This window comes from Phyllobates terribilis, unplaced genomic scaffold (assembly GCF_046119375.1).
Source record: "Phyllobates terribilis strain yellow unplaced genomic scaffold, ASM4611937v1 Scaffold_5__5_contigs__length_657084704, whole genome shotgun sequence".
NCBI classification, from domain to species: Eukaryota; Metazoa; Chordata; class Amphibia; order Anura; family Dendrobatidae; genus Phyllobates; species Phyllobates terribilis.
Window position 1 is genome coordinate 341,215,649 of NW_027362765.1, and position 19,177 is coordinate 341,234,825.

At 49.4% G+C, this 19,177-nt stretch overlaps 1 protein-coding gene across 1 annotated transcript in view; it reads right to left on the minus strand.

Annotated features, from left to right (window-relative positions):
* Nucleotides 1-19,177, minus strand: part of SEC23IP (SEC23 interacting protein) — a 208,178-nt gene that overhangs the window by 144,992 nt on the left and 44,009 nt on the right. The window contains exons 3-4 of the mRNA XM_073684597.1: nucleotides 12,114-12,333; nucleotides 11,551-11,744 (exon numbers count right to left, since the gene is read on the minus strand). Coding sequence (XP_073540698.1) covers nucleotides 11,551-11,744; nucleotides 12,114-12,333 — 414 coding nt within the window. The remainder of the gene's footprint in view (nucleotides 1-11,550; nucleotides 11,745-12,113; nucleotides 12,334-19,177) is intronic.

A 19,177-nucleotide genomic window follows, 5' to 3' on the forward strand; every position in this document is an offset into this window, starting at 1 on the left:
TCTCCTCTCCATCTGATGGCAGGATCTGGTGTGTAACCCTCATCTCTCCTCTCCATCTGATGGCAGGATCTGGTGTGTAATCCTCATCTCTCCTCTCCCATCTGATGGCAGGATCTGGTGTGTAACCCTCATCTCTCCTCTCCCATCTGATGGCAGGATCTGGTGTGTAACCCTCATCTCTCCTCTCCCATCTGATGGCAGGATCTGGTGTGTAACCCTCATCTCTCCTCTCCCATCTGATGGCAGGATCTGGTGTGTAACCCTCATCTCTCCTCTCCCATCTGATGGCAGGATCTGGTGTGTAACCCTCATCTCTCCTCTCCCATCTGATGGCAGGATCTGGTGTGTAACCCTCATCTCTCCTCTCCCATCTGATGGCAGGATCTGGTGTGTAACCCTCATCTCTCCTCTCCCATCTGATGGCAGGATCTGGTGTGTAACCCTCATCTCTCCTCTCCCATCTGATGGCAGGATCTGGTGTGTAACCCTCATCTCTCCTCTCCCATCTGATGGCAGGATCTGGCGTGTAACCCTCATCTCTCCTCTCCATCTGATAGCAGGATCTGGCGTGTAACCCTCATCTCTCCTCTCCATCTGATGGCAGGATCTGGCGTGTAACCCTCATCTCTCCTCTCCCATCTGATGGCAGGATCTGGTGTGTAACCCTCATCTCTCCTCTCCATCTGATGGCAGGATCTGGTGTGTAACCCTCATCTCTCCTCTCCATCTGACGGCAGGATCTGGTGTGTAACCCTCATCTCTCCTCTCCATCTGATGGCAGGATCTGGCGTGTAACCCTCATCTCTCCTCTCCCATCTGATGGCAGGATCTGGTGTGTAACCCTCATCTCTCCTCTCCATCAGATGGCAGGATCTGGAGTGTAACCCTCATCTCTCCATTCCCATCTGATGGCAGGATCTGGTGTGTAACCCTCATCTCTCCTCTCCCATCTGATGGCAGGATCTGGCGTGTAACCCTCATCTCTCCTCTCCATCTGACGGCAGGATCTGGCGTGTAACCCTCATCTCTCCTCTCCCATCTGACGGCAGGATCTGGTGTGTAACCCTCATCTCTCCTCTCCATCTGACGGCAGGATCTGGTGTGTAACCCTCATCTCTCCTCTCCATCTGACGGCAGGATCTGGTGTGTAACCCTCATCTCTCCTCTCCATCTGACGGCAGGATCTGGTGTGTAACCCTCATCTCTCCTCTCCATCTGATGGCAGGATCTGGCGTGTAACCCTCATCTCTCCTCTCCCATCTGACGGCAGGATCTGGCGTGTAACCCTCATCTCTCCTCTCCATCTGACGGCAGGATCTGGTGTGTAACCCTCATGTCTCCTCTCCATCTGACGGCAGGATCTGGTGTGTAACCCTCATCTCTCCTCTCCATCTGACGGCAGGATCTGTTGTGTAACCCTCATCTCTCCTCTCCCATCTGACGGCAGGATCTGGTGTGTAACCCTCATCTCTCCTCTCCATCTGACGGCAGGATCTGGCGTGTAACTCTCATCTCTCCTCTCCATCTGATGGCAGGATCTGGTGAGTAACCCTCATCTCTCCTCTCCATCTGACGGCAGGATCTGGTGTGTAACCCTCATCTCTCCTCTCCCATCTGACGGCAGGATCTGGTGTGTAACCCTCATCTCTCCTCTCCATCTGATGGCAGGATCTGGCGTGTAACCCTCATCTCTCCTCTCCATTTGATGGCAGGATCTGGCGTGTAACCCTCATCTCTCCTCTCCATCTGATGGCAGGATCTGGCGTGTAACCCTCATCTCTCCTCTCCATCTGATGGCAGGATCTGGCGTGTAATCCTCATCTCTCCTCTCCATCTGATGGCAGGATCTGGCGTGTAACCCTCATCTCTCCTCTCCCATCTGATGGCAGGATCTTGTGTGTAACCCTCATCTCTCCTCTTCCATCTGATGGCAGGATCTGGCGTGTAACCCTCATCTCTCCTCTCCATCTGATGGCAGGATCTGGCGTGTAACCCTCATCTCTCCTCTTGCATCTGATGGCAGGATCTGGTGTGTAACCCTCATCTCTCCTGTCCCATCTGATGGCAGGATCTGGTGTGTAACCCTCATCTCTCCTCTCCATCAGATGGCATGATCTGGCGTGTAACCCTCATCTCTCCTCTCCATCTGATGGCAGGATCTGGTGTGTAACCTCATCTCTCCTCTCCATCTGATGGCAGGATCTGGCGTGTAACCCTCATCTCTCCTCTCCATCTGATGGCAGGATCTGCTGTGTAACCCTCATCTCTCCTCTCCATCTGATGGCAGGATCTGGTGTGTAACCCTCATCTCTCCTCTACATCTGATGGCAGGATCTGGTGTGTAATCCTCATCTCTCCTCTTGCATCTGACGGCAGGATCTGGTGTGTAACCCTCATCTCTCCTCCCCATCTGATGGCAGGATCTGGTGTGTAACCCTCATCTCTCCTCTCCATCTGACGGCAGGATCTGGTGTGTAACCCTCATCTCTCCTCTCCATCTGATGGCAGGATCTGGCGTGTAACCCTCATCTCTCCTCTCCATCTGATGGCAGGATCTGGTATGTAACACTCATCTCTCCTCTCCATCTGATGGCAGGATCTGGCGTGTAACCCTCATCTCTCCTCTCCCATCTGATGGCAGGATCTGGTGTGTAACCCTCATCTCTCCTCTCCCATCTGATGGCAGGATCTGGCGTGTAACCCTCATCTCTCCTCTTGCATCTGATGGCAGGATCTGGTGTGTAACCCTCATCTCTCCTGTCTCATCTGATGGCAGGATCTGGTGTGTAACCCTCATCTCTCCTCTCCATCAGATGGCATGATCTGGCGTGTAACCCTCATCTCTCCTCTCCATCTGATGGCAGGATCTGGTGTGTAATCCTCATCTCTCCTCTCCCATCTGATGGCAGGATCTGGTGTGTAACCCTCATCTCTCCTCTCCCATCTGATGGCAGGATCTGGTGTGTAACCCTCATCTCTCCTCTCCCATCTGATGGCAGGATCTGGTGTGTAACCCTCATCTCTCCTCTCCCATCTGATGGCAGGATCTGGTGTGTAACCCTCATCTCTCCTCTCCCATCTGATGGCAGGATCTGGTGTGTAACCCTCATCTCTCCTCTCCCATCTGATGGCAGGATCTGGTGTGTAACCCTCATCTCTCCTCTCCCATCTGATGGCAGGATCTGGTGTGTAACCCTCATCTCTCCTCTCCCATCTGATGGCAGGATCTGGTGTGTAACCCTCATCTCTCCTCTCCCATCTGATGGCAGGATCTGGTGTGTAACCCTCATCTCTCCTCTCCCATCTGATGGCAGGATCTGGTGTGTAACCCTCATCTCTCCTCTCCCATCTGATGGCAGGATCTGGCGTGTAACCCTCATCTCTCCTCTCCATCTGATAGCAGGATCTGGTGTGTAACCCTCATCTCTCCTCTCCATCTGATGGCAGGATCTGGCGTGTAACCCTCATCTCTCCTCTCCCATCTGATGGCAGGATCTGGTGTGTAACCCTCATCTCTCCTCTCCATCTGATGGCAGGATCTGGTGTGTAACCCTCATCTCTCCTCTCCATCTGACGGCAGGATCTGGTGTGTAACCCTCATCTCTCCTCTCCATCTGATGAAAGGATCTGGCGTGTAACCCTCATCTCTCCTCTCCCATCTGATGGCAGGATCTGGCGTGTAACCCTCATCTCTCCTCTCCATCAGATGGCAGGATCTGGAGTGTAACCCTCATCTCTCCATTCCCATCTGATGGCAGGATCTGGGGTGTAACCCTCATCTCTCCATTCCCATCTGATGGCAGGATCTGGGGTGTAACCCTCATCTCTCCTCTCCCATCTGATGGCAGGATCTGGCGTGTAACCCTCATCTCTCCTCTCCATCTGACGGCAGGATCTGGCGTGTAACCCTCATCTCTCCTCTCCCATCTGACGGCAGGATCTGGTGTGTAACCCTCATCTCTCCTCTCCATCTGACGGCAGGATCTGGTGTGTAACCCTCATCTCTCCTCTCCATCTGACGGCAGGATCTGGTGTGTAACCCTCATCTCTCCTCTCCATCTGACGGCAGGATCTGGTGTGTAACCCTCATCTCTCCTCTCCATCTGATGGCAGGATCTGGCGTGTAACCCTCATCTCTCCTCTCCCATCTGACGGCAGGATCTGGCGTGTAACCCTCATCTCTCCTCTCCATCTGACGGCAGGATCTGGTGTGTAACCCTCATCTCTCCTCTCCATCTGACGGCAGGATCTGGTGTGTAACCCTCATCTCTCCTCTCCATCTGACGGCAGGATCTGTTGTGTAACCCTCATCTCTCCTCTCCCATCTGACGGCAGGATCTGGTGTGTAACCCTCATCTCTCCTCTCCATCTGACGGCAGGATCTGGCGTGTAACTCTCATCTCTCCTCTCCATCTGATGGCAGGATCTGGTGAGTAACCCTCATCTCTCCTCTCCATCTGACGGCAGGATCTGGTGTGTAACCCTCATCTCTCCTCTCCCATCTGACGGCAGGATCTGGTGTGTAACCCTCATCTCTCCTCTCCATCTGATGGCAGGATCTGGCGTGTAACCCTCATCTCTCCTCTCCATTTGATGGCAGGATCTGGCGTGTAACCCTCATCTCTCCTCTCCATCTGATGGCAGGATCTGGCGTGTAACCCTCATCTCTCCTCTCCATCTGATGGCAGGATCTGGCGTGTAATCCTCATCTCTCCTCTCCATCTGATGGCAGGATCTGGCGTGTAACCCTCATCTCTCCTCTCCCATCTGATGGCAGGATCTTGTGTGTAACCCTCATCTCTCCTCTTCCATCTGATGGCAGGATCTGGCGTGTAACCCTCATCTCTCCTCTCCATCTGATGGCAGGATCTGGCGTGTAACCCTCATCTCTCCTCTTGCATCTGATGGCAGGATCTGGTGTGTAACCCTCATCTCTCCTGTCCCATCTGATGGCAGGATCTGGTGTGTAACCCTCATCTCTCCTCTCCATCAGATGGCATGATCTGGCGTGTAACCCTCATCTCTCCTCTCCATCTGATGGCAGGATCTGGTGTGTAACCTCATCTCTCCTCTCCATCTGATGGCAGGATCTGGCGTGTAACCCTCATCTCTCCTCTCCATCTGATGGCAGGATCTGCTGTGTAACCCTCATCTCTCCTCTCCATCTGATGGCAGGATCTGGTGTGTAACCCTCATCTCTCCTCTACATCTGATGGCAGGATCTGGTGTGTAATCCTCATCTCTCCTCTTGCATCTGACGGCAGGATCTGGTGTGTAACCCTCATCTCTCCTCCCCATCTGATGGCAGGATCTGGTGTGTAACCCTCATCTCTCCTCTCCATCTGATGGCAGGATCTGGTATGTAACACTCATCTCTCCTCTCCATCTGATGGCAGGATCTGGCGTGTAACCCTCATCTCTCCTCTCCCATCTGATGGCAGGATCTGGTGTGTAACCCTCATCTCTCCTCTCCCATCTGATGGCAGGATCTGGCGTGTAACCCTCATCTCTCCTCTTGCATCTGATGGCAGGATCTGGTGTGTAACCCTCATCTCTCCTGTCTCATCTGATGGCAGGATCTGGTGTGTAACCCTCATCTCTCCTCTCCATCAGATGGCATGATCTGGCGTGTAACCCTCATCTCTCCTCTCCATCTGATGGCAGGATCTGGTGTGTAACCCTCATCTCTCCTCTCCCATCTGATGGCAGGATCTGGTGTGTAACCCTCGTCTCTCCTCTCCATCTGATAGCAGGATCTGGTGTGTAACCCTCATCTCTCCTCTCCATCTGATGGCAGGATCTGGTGTGTAACCCTCATCTCTCCTCTCCCATCTGATGGCAGGATCTGGCGTGTAACTATCATCTCTCCTCTCCCATCTGATGGCAGGATCTGGCGTGTAACCCTCATCTCTCCTCTCCCATCTGATGGCAGGATCTGCGTGTAACCCTCATCTCTCCTTTCCATCTGATGGCAGGATCTGGAGTGTAACCCTCATCTCTCCTCTCCATCTGATGGCAGGATCTGGCGTGTAACCCTCATCTCTCCTTTCCATCTGATGGCAGGATCTGGTGTGTAACCCTCATCTCTCCTCTCCATCTGATGGCAGGATCTGGCGTGTAACCCTCATCTCTCCTCTCCCATCTGATGGCAGGAACTGGCGTGTAACCCTCATCTCTCCTCTCCATCTGATGGCAGGATCTGGCGTGTAACCCTCATCTCTCCTTTCCATCTGATGGCAGGATCTGCTGTGTAACCCTCATCTCTCCTCTCCCATTTGATGGCAGGATCTGGTGTGTAACCCTCATCTCTCCTCTCCCATCTGATGGCAGGATCTGGTGTGTAACCCTCATCTCTCCTCTTGCATCTGATGGCAGGATCTGTTGTGTAACCCTCATCTCTCCTCTCCCATCTGACGGCAGGATCTGGTGTGTAACACTCATCTCTCCTCTCCATCTGATGGCAGGATCTGGCGTGTAACCCTCATCTCTCCTCTCCCATCTGACGGCAGGATCTGGTGTGTAACCCTCATCTCTCCGCTCCATCTGATGGCAGGATCTGGCGTGTAACCCTCATCTCTCCTTTCCATCTGATGGCAGGATCTGGAGTGTAACCCTCATCTCTCCTCTCCATCTGATGGCAGGATCTGGCGTGTAACCCTCATCTCTCCTCTCCATCTGATGGCAGGATCTGGCGTGTAACCCTCATCTCTCCTTTCCATCTGATGGCAGGATCTGGTGTGTAACCCTCATCTCTCCTCTCCATCTGATGGCAGGATCTGGCGTGTAACCCTCATCTCTCCTCTCCCATCTGATGGCAGGAACTGGCGTGTAACCCTCATCTCTCCTCTCCATCTGATGGCAGGATCTGGCGTGTAACCCTCATCTCTCCTCTCCCATCTGATGGCAGGATCTGGTGTGTAACCCTCATCTCTCCTCTTGCATCTGATGGCAGGATCTGTTGTGTAACCCTCATCTCTCCTCTCCATCTGATGGCAGGATCTGGCGTGTAACCCTCATCTCTCCTCTCCATCTGATGGCAGGATCTGGCGTGTAACCCTCATCTCTCCTCTCCATCTGATGGCAGGATCTGTTGTGTAACCCTCATCTCTCCTCTCCCATCTGATGGCAGGATCTGGCGTGTAACCCTCATCTCTCCTCTCCCATCTGATGGCAGGATCTGGTGTGTAACCCTCATCTCTCCTCTTGCATCTGATGGCAGGATCTGTTGTGTAACCCTCATCTCTCCTCTCCATCTGATGGCAGGATCTGGTGTGTAACCCTCATCTCTCCTCTCCCATCTGACGGCAGGATCTGGCGTGTAACCCTCATCTCTCCTCTCCCATCTGACGGCAGGATCTGGTGTGTAACCCTCATCTCTCCTCTCCATCTGATGGCAGGATCTGGTGTGTAACCCTCATCTCTCCTCTCCCATCTGACGGCAGGATCTGGTGTGTAACCCTCATCTCTCCTCTCCATCTGATGGCAGGATCTGGTGTGTAACCCTCATCTCTCCTCTCCATCTGACGGCAGGATCTGGTGTGTAACCCTCATCTCTCCTCTCCATCTGATGGCAGGATCTGGCGTGTAACCCTCATCTCTCCTCTCCCATCTGACGGCAGGATCTGGTGTGTAACCCTCATCTCTCCTCTCCCATCTGACGGCAGGATCTGGTGTGTAACACTCATCTCTCCTCTCCATCTGATGGCAGGATCTGGCGTGTAACCCTCATCTCTCCTCTCCCATCTGACGGCAGGATCTGGTGTGTAACCCTCATCTCTCCGCTCCATCTGATGGCAGGATCTGGCGTGTAACCCTCATCTCTCCTCTCCATCTGATGGCAGGATCTGGTGTGTAATCCTCATCTCTCCTCTCCATCTGATGGCAGGATCTGGTGTGTAACCCTCATCTCTCCTCTCCCATCTGACGGCAGGATCTGGTGTGTAACCCTCATCTCTCCTCTCCCATCTGACGGCAGGATCTGGTGTGTAACCCTCATCTCTCCTCTCCATCTGATGGCAGGATCTGGTGTGTAACCCTCATCTCTCCTCTCCCATCTGATGGCAGGATCTGGCGTGTAACCCTCATCTCTCCTCTCCCATCTGATGGCAGGATCTGGTGTGTAAACTATAATCCCATTTCCAAAATAGTTTTGCCGCTGTGTAAAATGTAAATTAAACCAGAATGCGATGATCTGGAAGTCTGTAATCTCCATACTATCACACAGGACAGATGAGACATTGGACATTTCATTTGAAAAAAATTAGGCTAAATTTAGAAACTGAAGGCTGCGACATATCAGAGTAGTCATGACAGGGTTAATTAGGGGCTGGTGAAGTGGTAGCAATAAAAAAAAAAAAAAAAAACCTGAAGGGTAAATTTTCATTAAGTCACATGACTGAGTATAAAGCGTGTAAAAGAAGCAGCATCTCGGAGAAACAACGATGGTCGGAGGTCACCGAGCTGTGGAACAATTACAGAAAAACGGCTCTGTGCCCACCATGCAGAAATACCCCGGACGTTTCATGAGCGTTTCTGCATCTCCCTGGCAGAAAAAACGCGTGCGGATTGAGCGCGTGCGGATTGAGCGCGTGCAGATTGAGCGTGCGTTTTTTCTGCAGGGACAAGCGTTCTTCACATGCGGACTGTGCGTGCGGATTGTGCGCGTGCGTTTTTTCTGCAGGGACAAGCGTTCTTCACATGCGGACAGCGCGTGCGGATTGTGCGCGTGCGGATTGACCGTGCGTTTTTTCTGCAGGGACAAGTGTTCTTCGCGTGCGGACAGCGCGTGCGTTTTTTCTGCAGGAACAAGTGTTCTTCACATGCGGACAGCGCGTGCGGATTATGCGCGTGCGGATTGAGCGTGCGTTTTTTCTGCAGGGACAAGTGTTCTTCACATGCGGACAGCGCGTGCGGATTGTGCGCGTGCGGATTGAGCGTGCGTTTTTTCTGCAGGGACAAGTGTTCTTCGCGTGCGGACAGCGCGTGCGGATTGTGCGTGCGTTTTTTCTACAGGGACAAGCATTCTTCACATGCGGATTGTGCGCGTGCAGATTAAGCGCGTGCGGATTGAGCGTGCGTTTTTTCTGCAGGGACAAGCGTTCTTCACATGCGGACAGCGCGTGCGGATTGAGCGCATGCGGATTGAGCGTGCGTTTTTCTGCAGGGACAAGCGTTCTTCACATGCGGACAGCGCGTGCGGATTGTGCGCGTGCGTTTTTTCTACAGGGACAAGCATTCTTCACATGCGGATTGTGCGCGTGCAGATTAAGCGCGTGCGGATTGAGCGTGCGTTTTTTCTGCAGGGACAAGCGTTCTTCACATGCGGACAGCGCGTGCGGATTGTGCGCATGCGGATTGAGCGTGCGTTTTTCTGCAGGGACAAGCGTTCTTCACGTGCGGACAGCGCGTGCGGATTGTGCGTGCGTTTTTTCTGCAGGGACAAGCGTTCTTCACATGCGGACAGTGCGTGCGGATTGTGCGCGTGCGTTTTTTCTGCAGGGACAAGCGTTCTTCACATGCGGACAGCGCGTGCGGATTGTGCGTGCGGATTGAGCGTGCGTTTTTTCTGCAGGGACATGCGTTCTTCACATGCGGACAGCGCGTGCGGATTGTGCGTGCGGATTGAGCGTGCATTTTTTCTGCAGGGACAAGCGTTCTTCACATGCGGACAGCGCGTGCGGATTGTGCGCGTGCGGATTGAGCGTGCATTTTTTCTGAAGGGACAAGCGTTCTTCACATGCGGGTTGACGAGCGATTTTAGCATCTCTTGGAAAGTGCTTGACAATTTGTTCACACTATATAAATCCATGCAACCGGCAGATATAGTGTGACCAAGTTTTTTTTTTTTTTTTTTTTTTTAAACTAATAAAAATGGTATAAAAAAATAAAAACATACTTACCTTCCGATGGCCCCCAGTCTCCTTCTCTGATGCGTCCAGTTTCCCCGGTGTCTCGCGGTTGTGTAAAAGGACCTTCCATGACATCATTTAGTCATGTGACAGGTCATGTGACCGCCGACGTCAGCGGTCGTGTGACCCGTCACATGACTAAATGACATCGTGGCAGGTCCTTTTAGACCATCGCAAGTCACCAAGGAGCCAGGATGCAGCGCTAAGGACATAGGGGGCCATCAGAAGGTAAGTATAATGTATTCTTTTTATTTTATTCTTTTTTTTTTTACAGGTTCTATGGTAGGTGGGGGTGGTCCGGAGGAGAGTCTCCTCTCCTTCACACCCGGGTACCATCCGCACATTGAATCGCTTAATATCCATATGCGCACATGTAGTCATGCGGATATTATGGAATTCAATGCAAGTCAATGGCGGTGAAAACGCCGCGATTACGCAAAATAATTGGTAATGCTGCGGATTTTTCCGCAATGATCATGCACAGTGGAAATTTCCGCAGCATGTGCACAGCACGGATTATCAATGGGGAACACGGCAGGCCTTCTACCAAGCACTTTCTAAACGTTTCTGCGGCGAAATTGCCTCTGCGGAAATGCTTAAAAAAAACGCATAGTGGGCACACAGCCTTAAGGAAAATCAGAAACTGGATAGTCGATAGTAAACCCCATGCTGCATCCTTCACAGGAGAGTTCAGTAATGAAGTGGCGCCAGCGGACCTTCCACCAACAGGAACATCTGGCAGAAATCTGCAACTACAGAGCAGCGAGAGTCAAACATCAGACAAGGGGAGAATATTTCTCTCCCAAAACTCCAGCAATGCTCTTCTGCACCTACCCAAAGTATACAAACTGTAAAAAGAAAAAGTGGACGAGGCCCAGTGGTGGACGAGGCCCAGGCACAACTTTCTCAGATGTGCTGCTGCCTTTAATATCACAAATTTGTTAATTTTTTCATATAAAATGAAAAAATATCCAACATTCAAATTCAGATGTGTCCTCTGTCCTGTGGGATAAAATGAGGCAATAAGATTTCCAAATCGCATTCTGGTTTTCTGCACATTTTACACAGTGGCCAAACTGTGGCTGGAGGCGGCGTTCCCCTTTGGCCAGTAAGTTACTCGCTGACTTCTAATGAGGCGTCAGCTCTTTGATATTTAGGATGAGCCCACCTATTTGCATTACATCCAGCCTGCCCACCTTCCTTAGTAAAACTGCCCTATAATAACGATTTGATTGCGGACCCCATTCCCACGTACACAACACGCTGAAGAGACGCACAGGGTCAGACGTGTTGGGGCTGAAGAGACGCGCAGGGTCAGACGTGTTGGGGCTGAAGAGACGCGCAGGGTCAGACGTGTTGGGGCTGAAGAGACGCGCAGGGTCAGACGTGTTGGGGCTGAAGAGACGCGCAGGGTCAGACGTGTTGGGGCTGAAGAGACGCGCAGGGTCAGACGTGTTGGGGCTGAAGAGACGCGCAGGGTCAGACGTGTTGGGGCTGAAGAGACGCGCAGGGTCAGACGTGTTGGGGCTGAAGAGACGCGCAGGGTCAGACGTGTTGGGGCTGCAGGGGGGATGGCAGTAATTTTAGGATTTTGTAGCAGAACTCCTACGCCTATCTGGGGGCCCCTGGTCTGGACACTCACTTCCAGCTTCTCACTGAAGTCCTCACTGTAAGGAATGAACCTGCTGTCTGTGTCTCCTTTATAGAACCAGGAGCATCGTCTGACTTCCGAGTCCTCCTCCTCCCAGTACACGGCCTTCATCTCCCGATCATAGAGGCAGACGTCATAGCGCCCCCCAGCTGTGCTCACAACCACGCTTTCTGGATCTGGCTGAACTAAAAGGAGACATGAGTGACAAACATTGAGTGACCATCTGAGGCCTCACAACTTCACCACGAGAGATGACCACCCTCATAACAACCCGCTTCAACAACGATGATGATGATGATGATGACCACCCTCATAACAACCCGCTTCAACAACGATCATGATCATGATGAGCACCCTCATAACAACCCGCTTCAACAACGATGATGATGATGATGAGCACCCTCATAACAACGATGATGAGCACCCTCATAATGCACCACACAAAGTGATGATCTCCCTCATAGCAAGTGCTGTACCACAGATGAGGACCCTCATAATGACCTGCTGGAGGACAGAAGATGATGACCACCCTTATAAGGACACTCATCACTTACCTGAGTTATAGACTTCTTCAAGGTTAGCGGAGTCATAAATGCTGAACGGCAGCCAGATTTCCCTATCTTCCACTAACTTGCAGAAGAACCAATGTGGCTGGACAGGCTCATACAGGTTGGGCAAGAAAGGAGCTGTGATTGGCACGGGGGGTCCTGTGTGTTTGGAGTTTGAATAGTACTGAGCCGTTGGTGATGACATAAAAGCAGATGTTGCAGGAGGCTGCAAGGAGAAATCCACAGTGAGTTTAGGTATAAGTTCAGACATGCCAACACGGATAAAATCGCTTCAGGGCACAGGCCAGCACTGCTGAACCCCACCGACCACGCGAGCAGATCCTGGTACTCTGCGGCCTACCCAGGATGACATGAATGTACAAGAGGGCGGAACACCAAAGTGCTCCTGTAGCGAGCCAGAGACCCTACAGCAGCCACAGGCTAAAAAACGTGGCTGCGACCTTATCTTTACAAGTCTACGGGGGCAAAGGAAAGAGCCAAGTATTCTCACCCCCCCCTAAACTAGTGGAACGGAGGCACCGACAGTCATGACATTTCCCGAATCTATGCTTCCCCCACAGAAGGGTACCGAAATAACCAGATATTTACAGTTAGGTCCATATATATTTGGACAGAGAGAACATTTTTCTAATTTTGCTTCTAGACATTACCACAATGAATTTTAAACAAAACAATTCAGATGCAGTTGGAGTTCAGACTTTCAGCTTTCATTTGAGGGTATCCACATTAAAATTGGATGAAGGGTTTAGGAGTTTCAGCTCCTTAACATGTGCCACCCTGTTTTTAAAGGGACCAAAAGTAATTGGACAGATGAAATAATTGTAAATAAAATGTTCATTTCTAGTACTTGGTTGAAAACCCTTTGTTGGCAATGACTGCCTGAAGTCTTGAACTCATGGACATCACCAGACGCTGTGTTTCCTCCTTTTTGATGCTCTGCCAGGCCTTCACTGCGGTGGTCTTCAGTTGCTGTTTGTTTGTGGGCCTTTCTGTCTGAAGTTTAGTCTTTAACAAGTGAAATGCATGCTCAATTGGGTTGAGATCAGGTGACTGACTTGGCCATTCAAGAATATTCTGCTTCTTTGCTTTAATAAACTCCTGGGTTGCTTTGGCTTTATGTTTTGGGTCATTGTCCATCTGTAGTATGAAACGACGACCAATCAGTTTGGCTGCATTTGGCTGGATCTGAGCACACAGTATGGCTCTGAATACATCAGAATTCATTCGTCTGCTTCTGTCCTGTGTCACATCATCAATAAACACTAGTGACCCAGTGCCACTGGCAGCCATGCATGCCCAAGCCATCACACTGCCTCCGCCGTGTCTTACAGATGATGTGGTATGCTTTGGATCATGAGCTGTACCACGCCTTCGCCATACTTTTCTCTTTCCATCATTCTGGTAGAGGTTGATCTTGAGAATGTTCTTCCAGAACTGTGCTGGCTTTTTTTAGATGTTTTTTAGCCTTTTTCTTCTTGATGCTTATGAGTGGCTTGCACCGTGCAGTGAACCCTCTGTAGTTACTTTCATGCAGTCTTCTCTTTATGGTAGATTTGGATATTGATACGCCTACCTCCTGGAGAGTGTTGGTCACTTGGTTGGCTGTTGTGAAGGGGTTTCTCTTCACCATGGAGATTATTCTGCGATCATCCACCACTGTTGTCTTCCGTGGGCGCCCAGGTCTTTTTGCATTGATGAGTTCACCTGTGCTTTCTTTCTTTCTCAGGATGTACCAAACTGTAGATTTTGTCACTCCTAATATTGTAGCAATTTCTCGGATGTGTTTTTTCTGTTTTTGCAGCTTAAGGATGGCTTGTTTCACCTGCATGGAGAGCTCCTTTGACCGCATGTTTACTTCACAGAAAAACCTTCCAAATGCAAGCACCACACCTCAAATCAACTCCAGGCCTTGTATCTGCTTAATGGAGAATGACATAACGAAGGGATTGCCCACACCTGTCTATGAAATAGACTTGGAGTCAATTGTCCAATTACTTTTGGTCCCTTTAAAAACAGGGTGGCACATGTTAAGGAGCTGAAACTCCTAAACCCTTCATCCAATTTTAATGTGGATCCCCTCAAATGAAAGCTGAAAGTCTGAACTTCAACTGCATATGAATTGTTTTGATTAAAATTCATTGTGGTAATGTCTAGAAGCAAAATTAGAAAAATGTTCTCTCTGTCCAAATATATATGGACCTAACTGTATGTACACTAGATGGAGAAAAGTGTGTGTTCCCACCACATACTCCAGAGGTTATACAAAGGGGACGCGGAAGGCGAGGGTCCGGAGGTTATACATCGGGAAGGGGAGGGATGGAAGTTATACACCAGGAGCGGGCAAGTGGGGCGAGGGTCCGGTCCGGAGATTATACACCGGGGGGGGGGGGGGGGGGAGGGGATGGAGGTTATACACCAGGAGGGGTCGGGTGTCAAGAGGTTATACACCAGGGAAGGGCTGGAAGGTTCTACATCGGGGAGGAGAGGGAGAGGTGGACAGCGAGGGGCTAGAAGTAACACTGGAGAAGGGCAGTCGAAAGTTACACACCTGGGAATAGCGGAGGGTGATGGGCAGAAGGTTAGCTATATACTGGAGAGGGGCAAAGGGCAAGGGGCCGAAGACTATACACCGGGGATGGGAGGAGGAGTGGGAAGAGGAGTCAGATGTTAGTTATATCCACCGGAGAGAAGCGGGAGGGTGAGGAGCCGGAGCTTATATACCAGGTGGGGGCAAGAGGAGGGAGAATAGCCAGAGGTTATACACCCGGAGGGCGAGGGGCCAGAAGTAAAAACACTGGGGAGGAGCCGGAGGTTATACACCCGGAGGGCGAGGGGCCAGAAGTAAAAACACTGGGGAGGAGCCGGAGGTTATACACCCGGAGGGCGAGGGGCCAGAGGTAATAAACCGGAAAGGGGCGGCAAGGGGCCAAAAGGTTAATCACGGGTGATGCACACGTGGTGAAAATTGTTGGTCCCCCTCGTTTAATTTAAGAGAAATCCACAATGGCCACAGAAAAAATGTATTACTACTTTTGTCAGATTCAAGTTAACAATCTATGAAAATGAAGAAATGACAGTCAGACATTGCTTCTCTGCTTCCACAAGAAATCAGCCTGGAGAGAAATGATGGGACCCCTGAAAATCATGTGACAAAGGGGACATGATAAATCAAGTTGTGTCCAGTAATTATCATCACAGGGGTCTACAGTCCTGTAATCAGTCAGTGGGCCTGTATATAGGACTACAGACACTCACTGTGCTGTATATAGGGCTACAGATACTCACTGTGCTGTATATAGAGCTACAGATACTCACTGTGCTGTATATAGAGCTACAGATACTCACTGTGCTGTATATAGGGCTACAGATACTCACTGTGCTGTATATAGAGCTACAGATACTCACTGTGCTGTATATAGGGCTACAGATACTCACTGTGCTGTATATAGGGCTACAGATACTCACTGTGCCTGTATATAGGGCTACAGATACTCACTGTGCTGTATATAGAGCTACAGACACTCACTGTGCTGTATATAGGGCTACAGACACTCACTGTGCTGTATATAGGGCTACAGATACTCACTGTGCTGTATATAGAGCTACAGACACTCACTGTGCTGTATATAGGGCTACAGATACTCACTGTGCCTGTATATAGGGCTACAGATACTCACTGTGCTGTATATAGGGCTACAGACACTCACTGTGCTGTATATAGAGCTACAGATACTCACTGTGCTGTATATAGGGCTACAGATACTCACTGTGCTGTATATAGGGCTACAGATACTCACTGTGCTGTATATAGGGCTACAGATACTCACTGTGCCTGTATATAGGGCTACAGATACTCACTGTGCTGTATATAGAGCTACAGACACTCACTGTGCTGTATATAGGGCTACAGACACTCACTGTGCTGTATATAGGGCTACAGATACTCACTGTGCTGTATATAGAGCTACAGACACTCACTGTGCTGTATATAGGGCTACAGATACTCACTGTGCCTGTATATAGGGCTACAGATACTCACTGTGCTGTATATAGAGCTACAGACACTCACTGTGCCTCTATATAGAGCTACAGATACTCACTGTGCCTGTATATAGAGCTACAGATACTCACTGTGCCTGTATATAGAGCTACAGATACTCACTGTGCCTGTATATAGAGCTACAGATACTCACTGTGCCTGTATATAGAGCTACAGATACTCACTGTGCCTGTATATAGAGCTACAGATACTCACTGTGCCTGTATATAGGGCTACAGATACTCACTGTGCCTGTATATAGGGCTACAGATACTCACTGTGCCTGTATATAGAGCTACAGATACTCACTGTGCTGTATATAGGACTACAGATACTCACTGTGCCTGTATATAGAGCTACAGATACTCACTGTGCTGTATATAGGGCTACAGATACTCACTGTGCCTGTATATAGGGCTACAGATACTCACTGTGCCTGTATATAGGGCTACAGATACTCACTGTGCTGTATATAGGACTACAGATACTCACTGTGCTGTATATAGAGCTACAGATACTCACTGTGCTGTATATAGAGCTACAGATACTCACTGTGCTGTATATAGGGCTACAGATACTCACTGTGCTGTATATAGAGCTACAGATACTCACTGTGCCTGTATATAGAGCTACAGATACTCACTGTGCCTGTATATAGAGCTACAGATACTCACTGTGCCTGTATATAGAGCTACAGATACTCACTGTGCTGTATATAGAGCTACAGATACTCACTGTGCTGTATATAGGGCTACAGATACTCACTGTGCCTGTATATAGGGCTACAGATACTCACTGTGCTGTATATAGAGCTACAGACACTCACTGTGCCTGTATATAGAGCTACAGATACTCACTGTGCCTGTATATAGAGCTACAGATACTCACTGTGCCTGTATATAGAGCTACAGATACTCACTGTGCTGTATATAGAGCTACAGAAACTCACTGTGCCTGTATATAGGGCTACAGATACTCACTGTGCCTGTATATAGGGCTACAGATACCCACTGTGCCTGTATATAGGGCTACAGATACCCACTGTGCTGTATATAGAGCTACAGATACTCACTGTGCTGTATATAGAGCTACAGATACTCACTGTGCTGTATATAGAGCTACAGATACTCACTGTGCTGTATATAGGGCTACAGATACTCACTGTGCCTGTATATAGGGCTACAGATACTCACTGTGCCTGTATATAGGGCTACAGATACTCACTGTGCTGTATATAGGACTACAGATACTCACTGTGCTGTATATAGAGCTACAGATACTCACTGTGCTGTATATAGAGCTACAGATACTCACTGTGCTGTATATAGGGCTACAGATACTCACTGTGCTGTATATAGAGCTACAGATACTCACTGTGCCTGTATATAGGGCTACAGATACTCACTGTGCCTGTATATAGAGCTACAGATACTCACTGTGCCTGTATATAGAGCTACAGATACTCACTGTGCTGTATATAGAGCTACAGAAACTCACTGTGCCTGTATATAGGGCTACAGATACTCACTGTGCCTGTATATAGGGCTACAGATACTCACTGTGCTGTATATAGAGCTACAGATACTCACTGTGCTGTATATAGAGCTACAGATACTCACTGTGCTGTATATAGAGCTACAGATACTCACTGTGCTGTATATAGAGCTACAGATACTCACTGTGCTGTATATAGAGCTACAGATACTCACTGTGCTGTATATAGGGCTACAGATACTCACTGTGCCTGTATATAGGGCTACAGATACTCACTGTGCCTGTATATAGGGCTACAGATACTCACTGTGCTGTATATAGGACTACAGATACTCACTGTGCTGTATATAGAGCTACAGATACTCACTGTGCTGTATATAGAGCTACAGATACTCACTGTGCTGTATATAGAGCTACAGATACTCACTGTGCTGTATATAGAGCTACAGACACTCACTGTGCCTCTATATAGAGCTACAGATACTCACTGTGCCTGTATATAGAGCTACAGATACTCACTGTGCCTGTATATAGAGCTACAGATACTCACTGTGCCTGTATATAGAGCTACAGATACTCACTGTGCCTGTATATAGAGCTACAGATACTCACTGTGCCTGTATATAGAGCTACAGATACTCACTGTGCCTGTATATAGAGCTACAGATACTCACTGTGCCTGTATATAGGGCTACAGATACTCACTGTGCCTGTATATAGGGCTACAGATACTCACTGTGCCTGTATATAGAGCTACAGATACTCACTGTGCTGTATATAGGACTACAGATACTCACTGTGCCTGTATATAGAGCTACAGATACTCACTGTGCTGTATATAGGGCTACAGATACTCACTGTGCCTGTATATAGGGCTACAGATACTCACTGTGCCTGTATATAGGGCTACAGATACTCACTGTGCTGTATATAGGACTACAGATACTCACTGTGCTGTATATAGAGCTACAGATACTCACTGTGCTGTATATAGAGCTACAGATACTCACTGTGCTGTATATAGGGCTACAGATACTCACTGTGCTGTATATAGAGCTACAGATACTCACTGTGCCTGTATATAGAGCTACAGATACTCACTGTGCCTGTATATAGAGCTACAGATACTCACTGTGCCTGTATATAGAGCTACAGATACTCACTGTGCTGTATATAGAGCTACAGATACTCACTGTGCTGTATATAGGGCTACAGATACTCACTGTGCCTGTATATAGGGCTACAGATACTCACTGTGCTGTATATAGAGCTACAGACACTCACTGTGCCTGTATATAGAGCTACAGATACTCACTGTGCCTGTATATAGAGCTACAGATACTCACTGTGCCTGTATATAGAGCTACAGATACTCACTGTGCTGTATATAGAGCTACAGAAACTCACTGTGCCTGTATATAGGGCTACAGATACTCACTGTGCCTGTATATAGGGCTACAGATACCCACTGTGCTGTATATAGAGCTACAGATACTCACTGTGCTGTATATAGAGC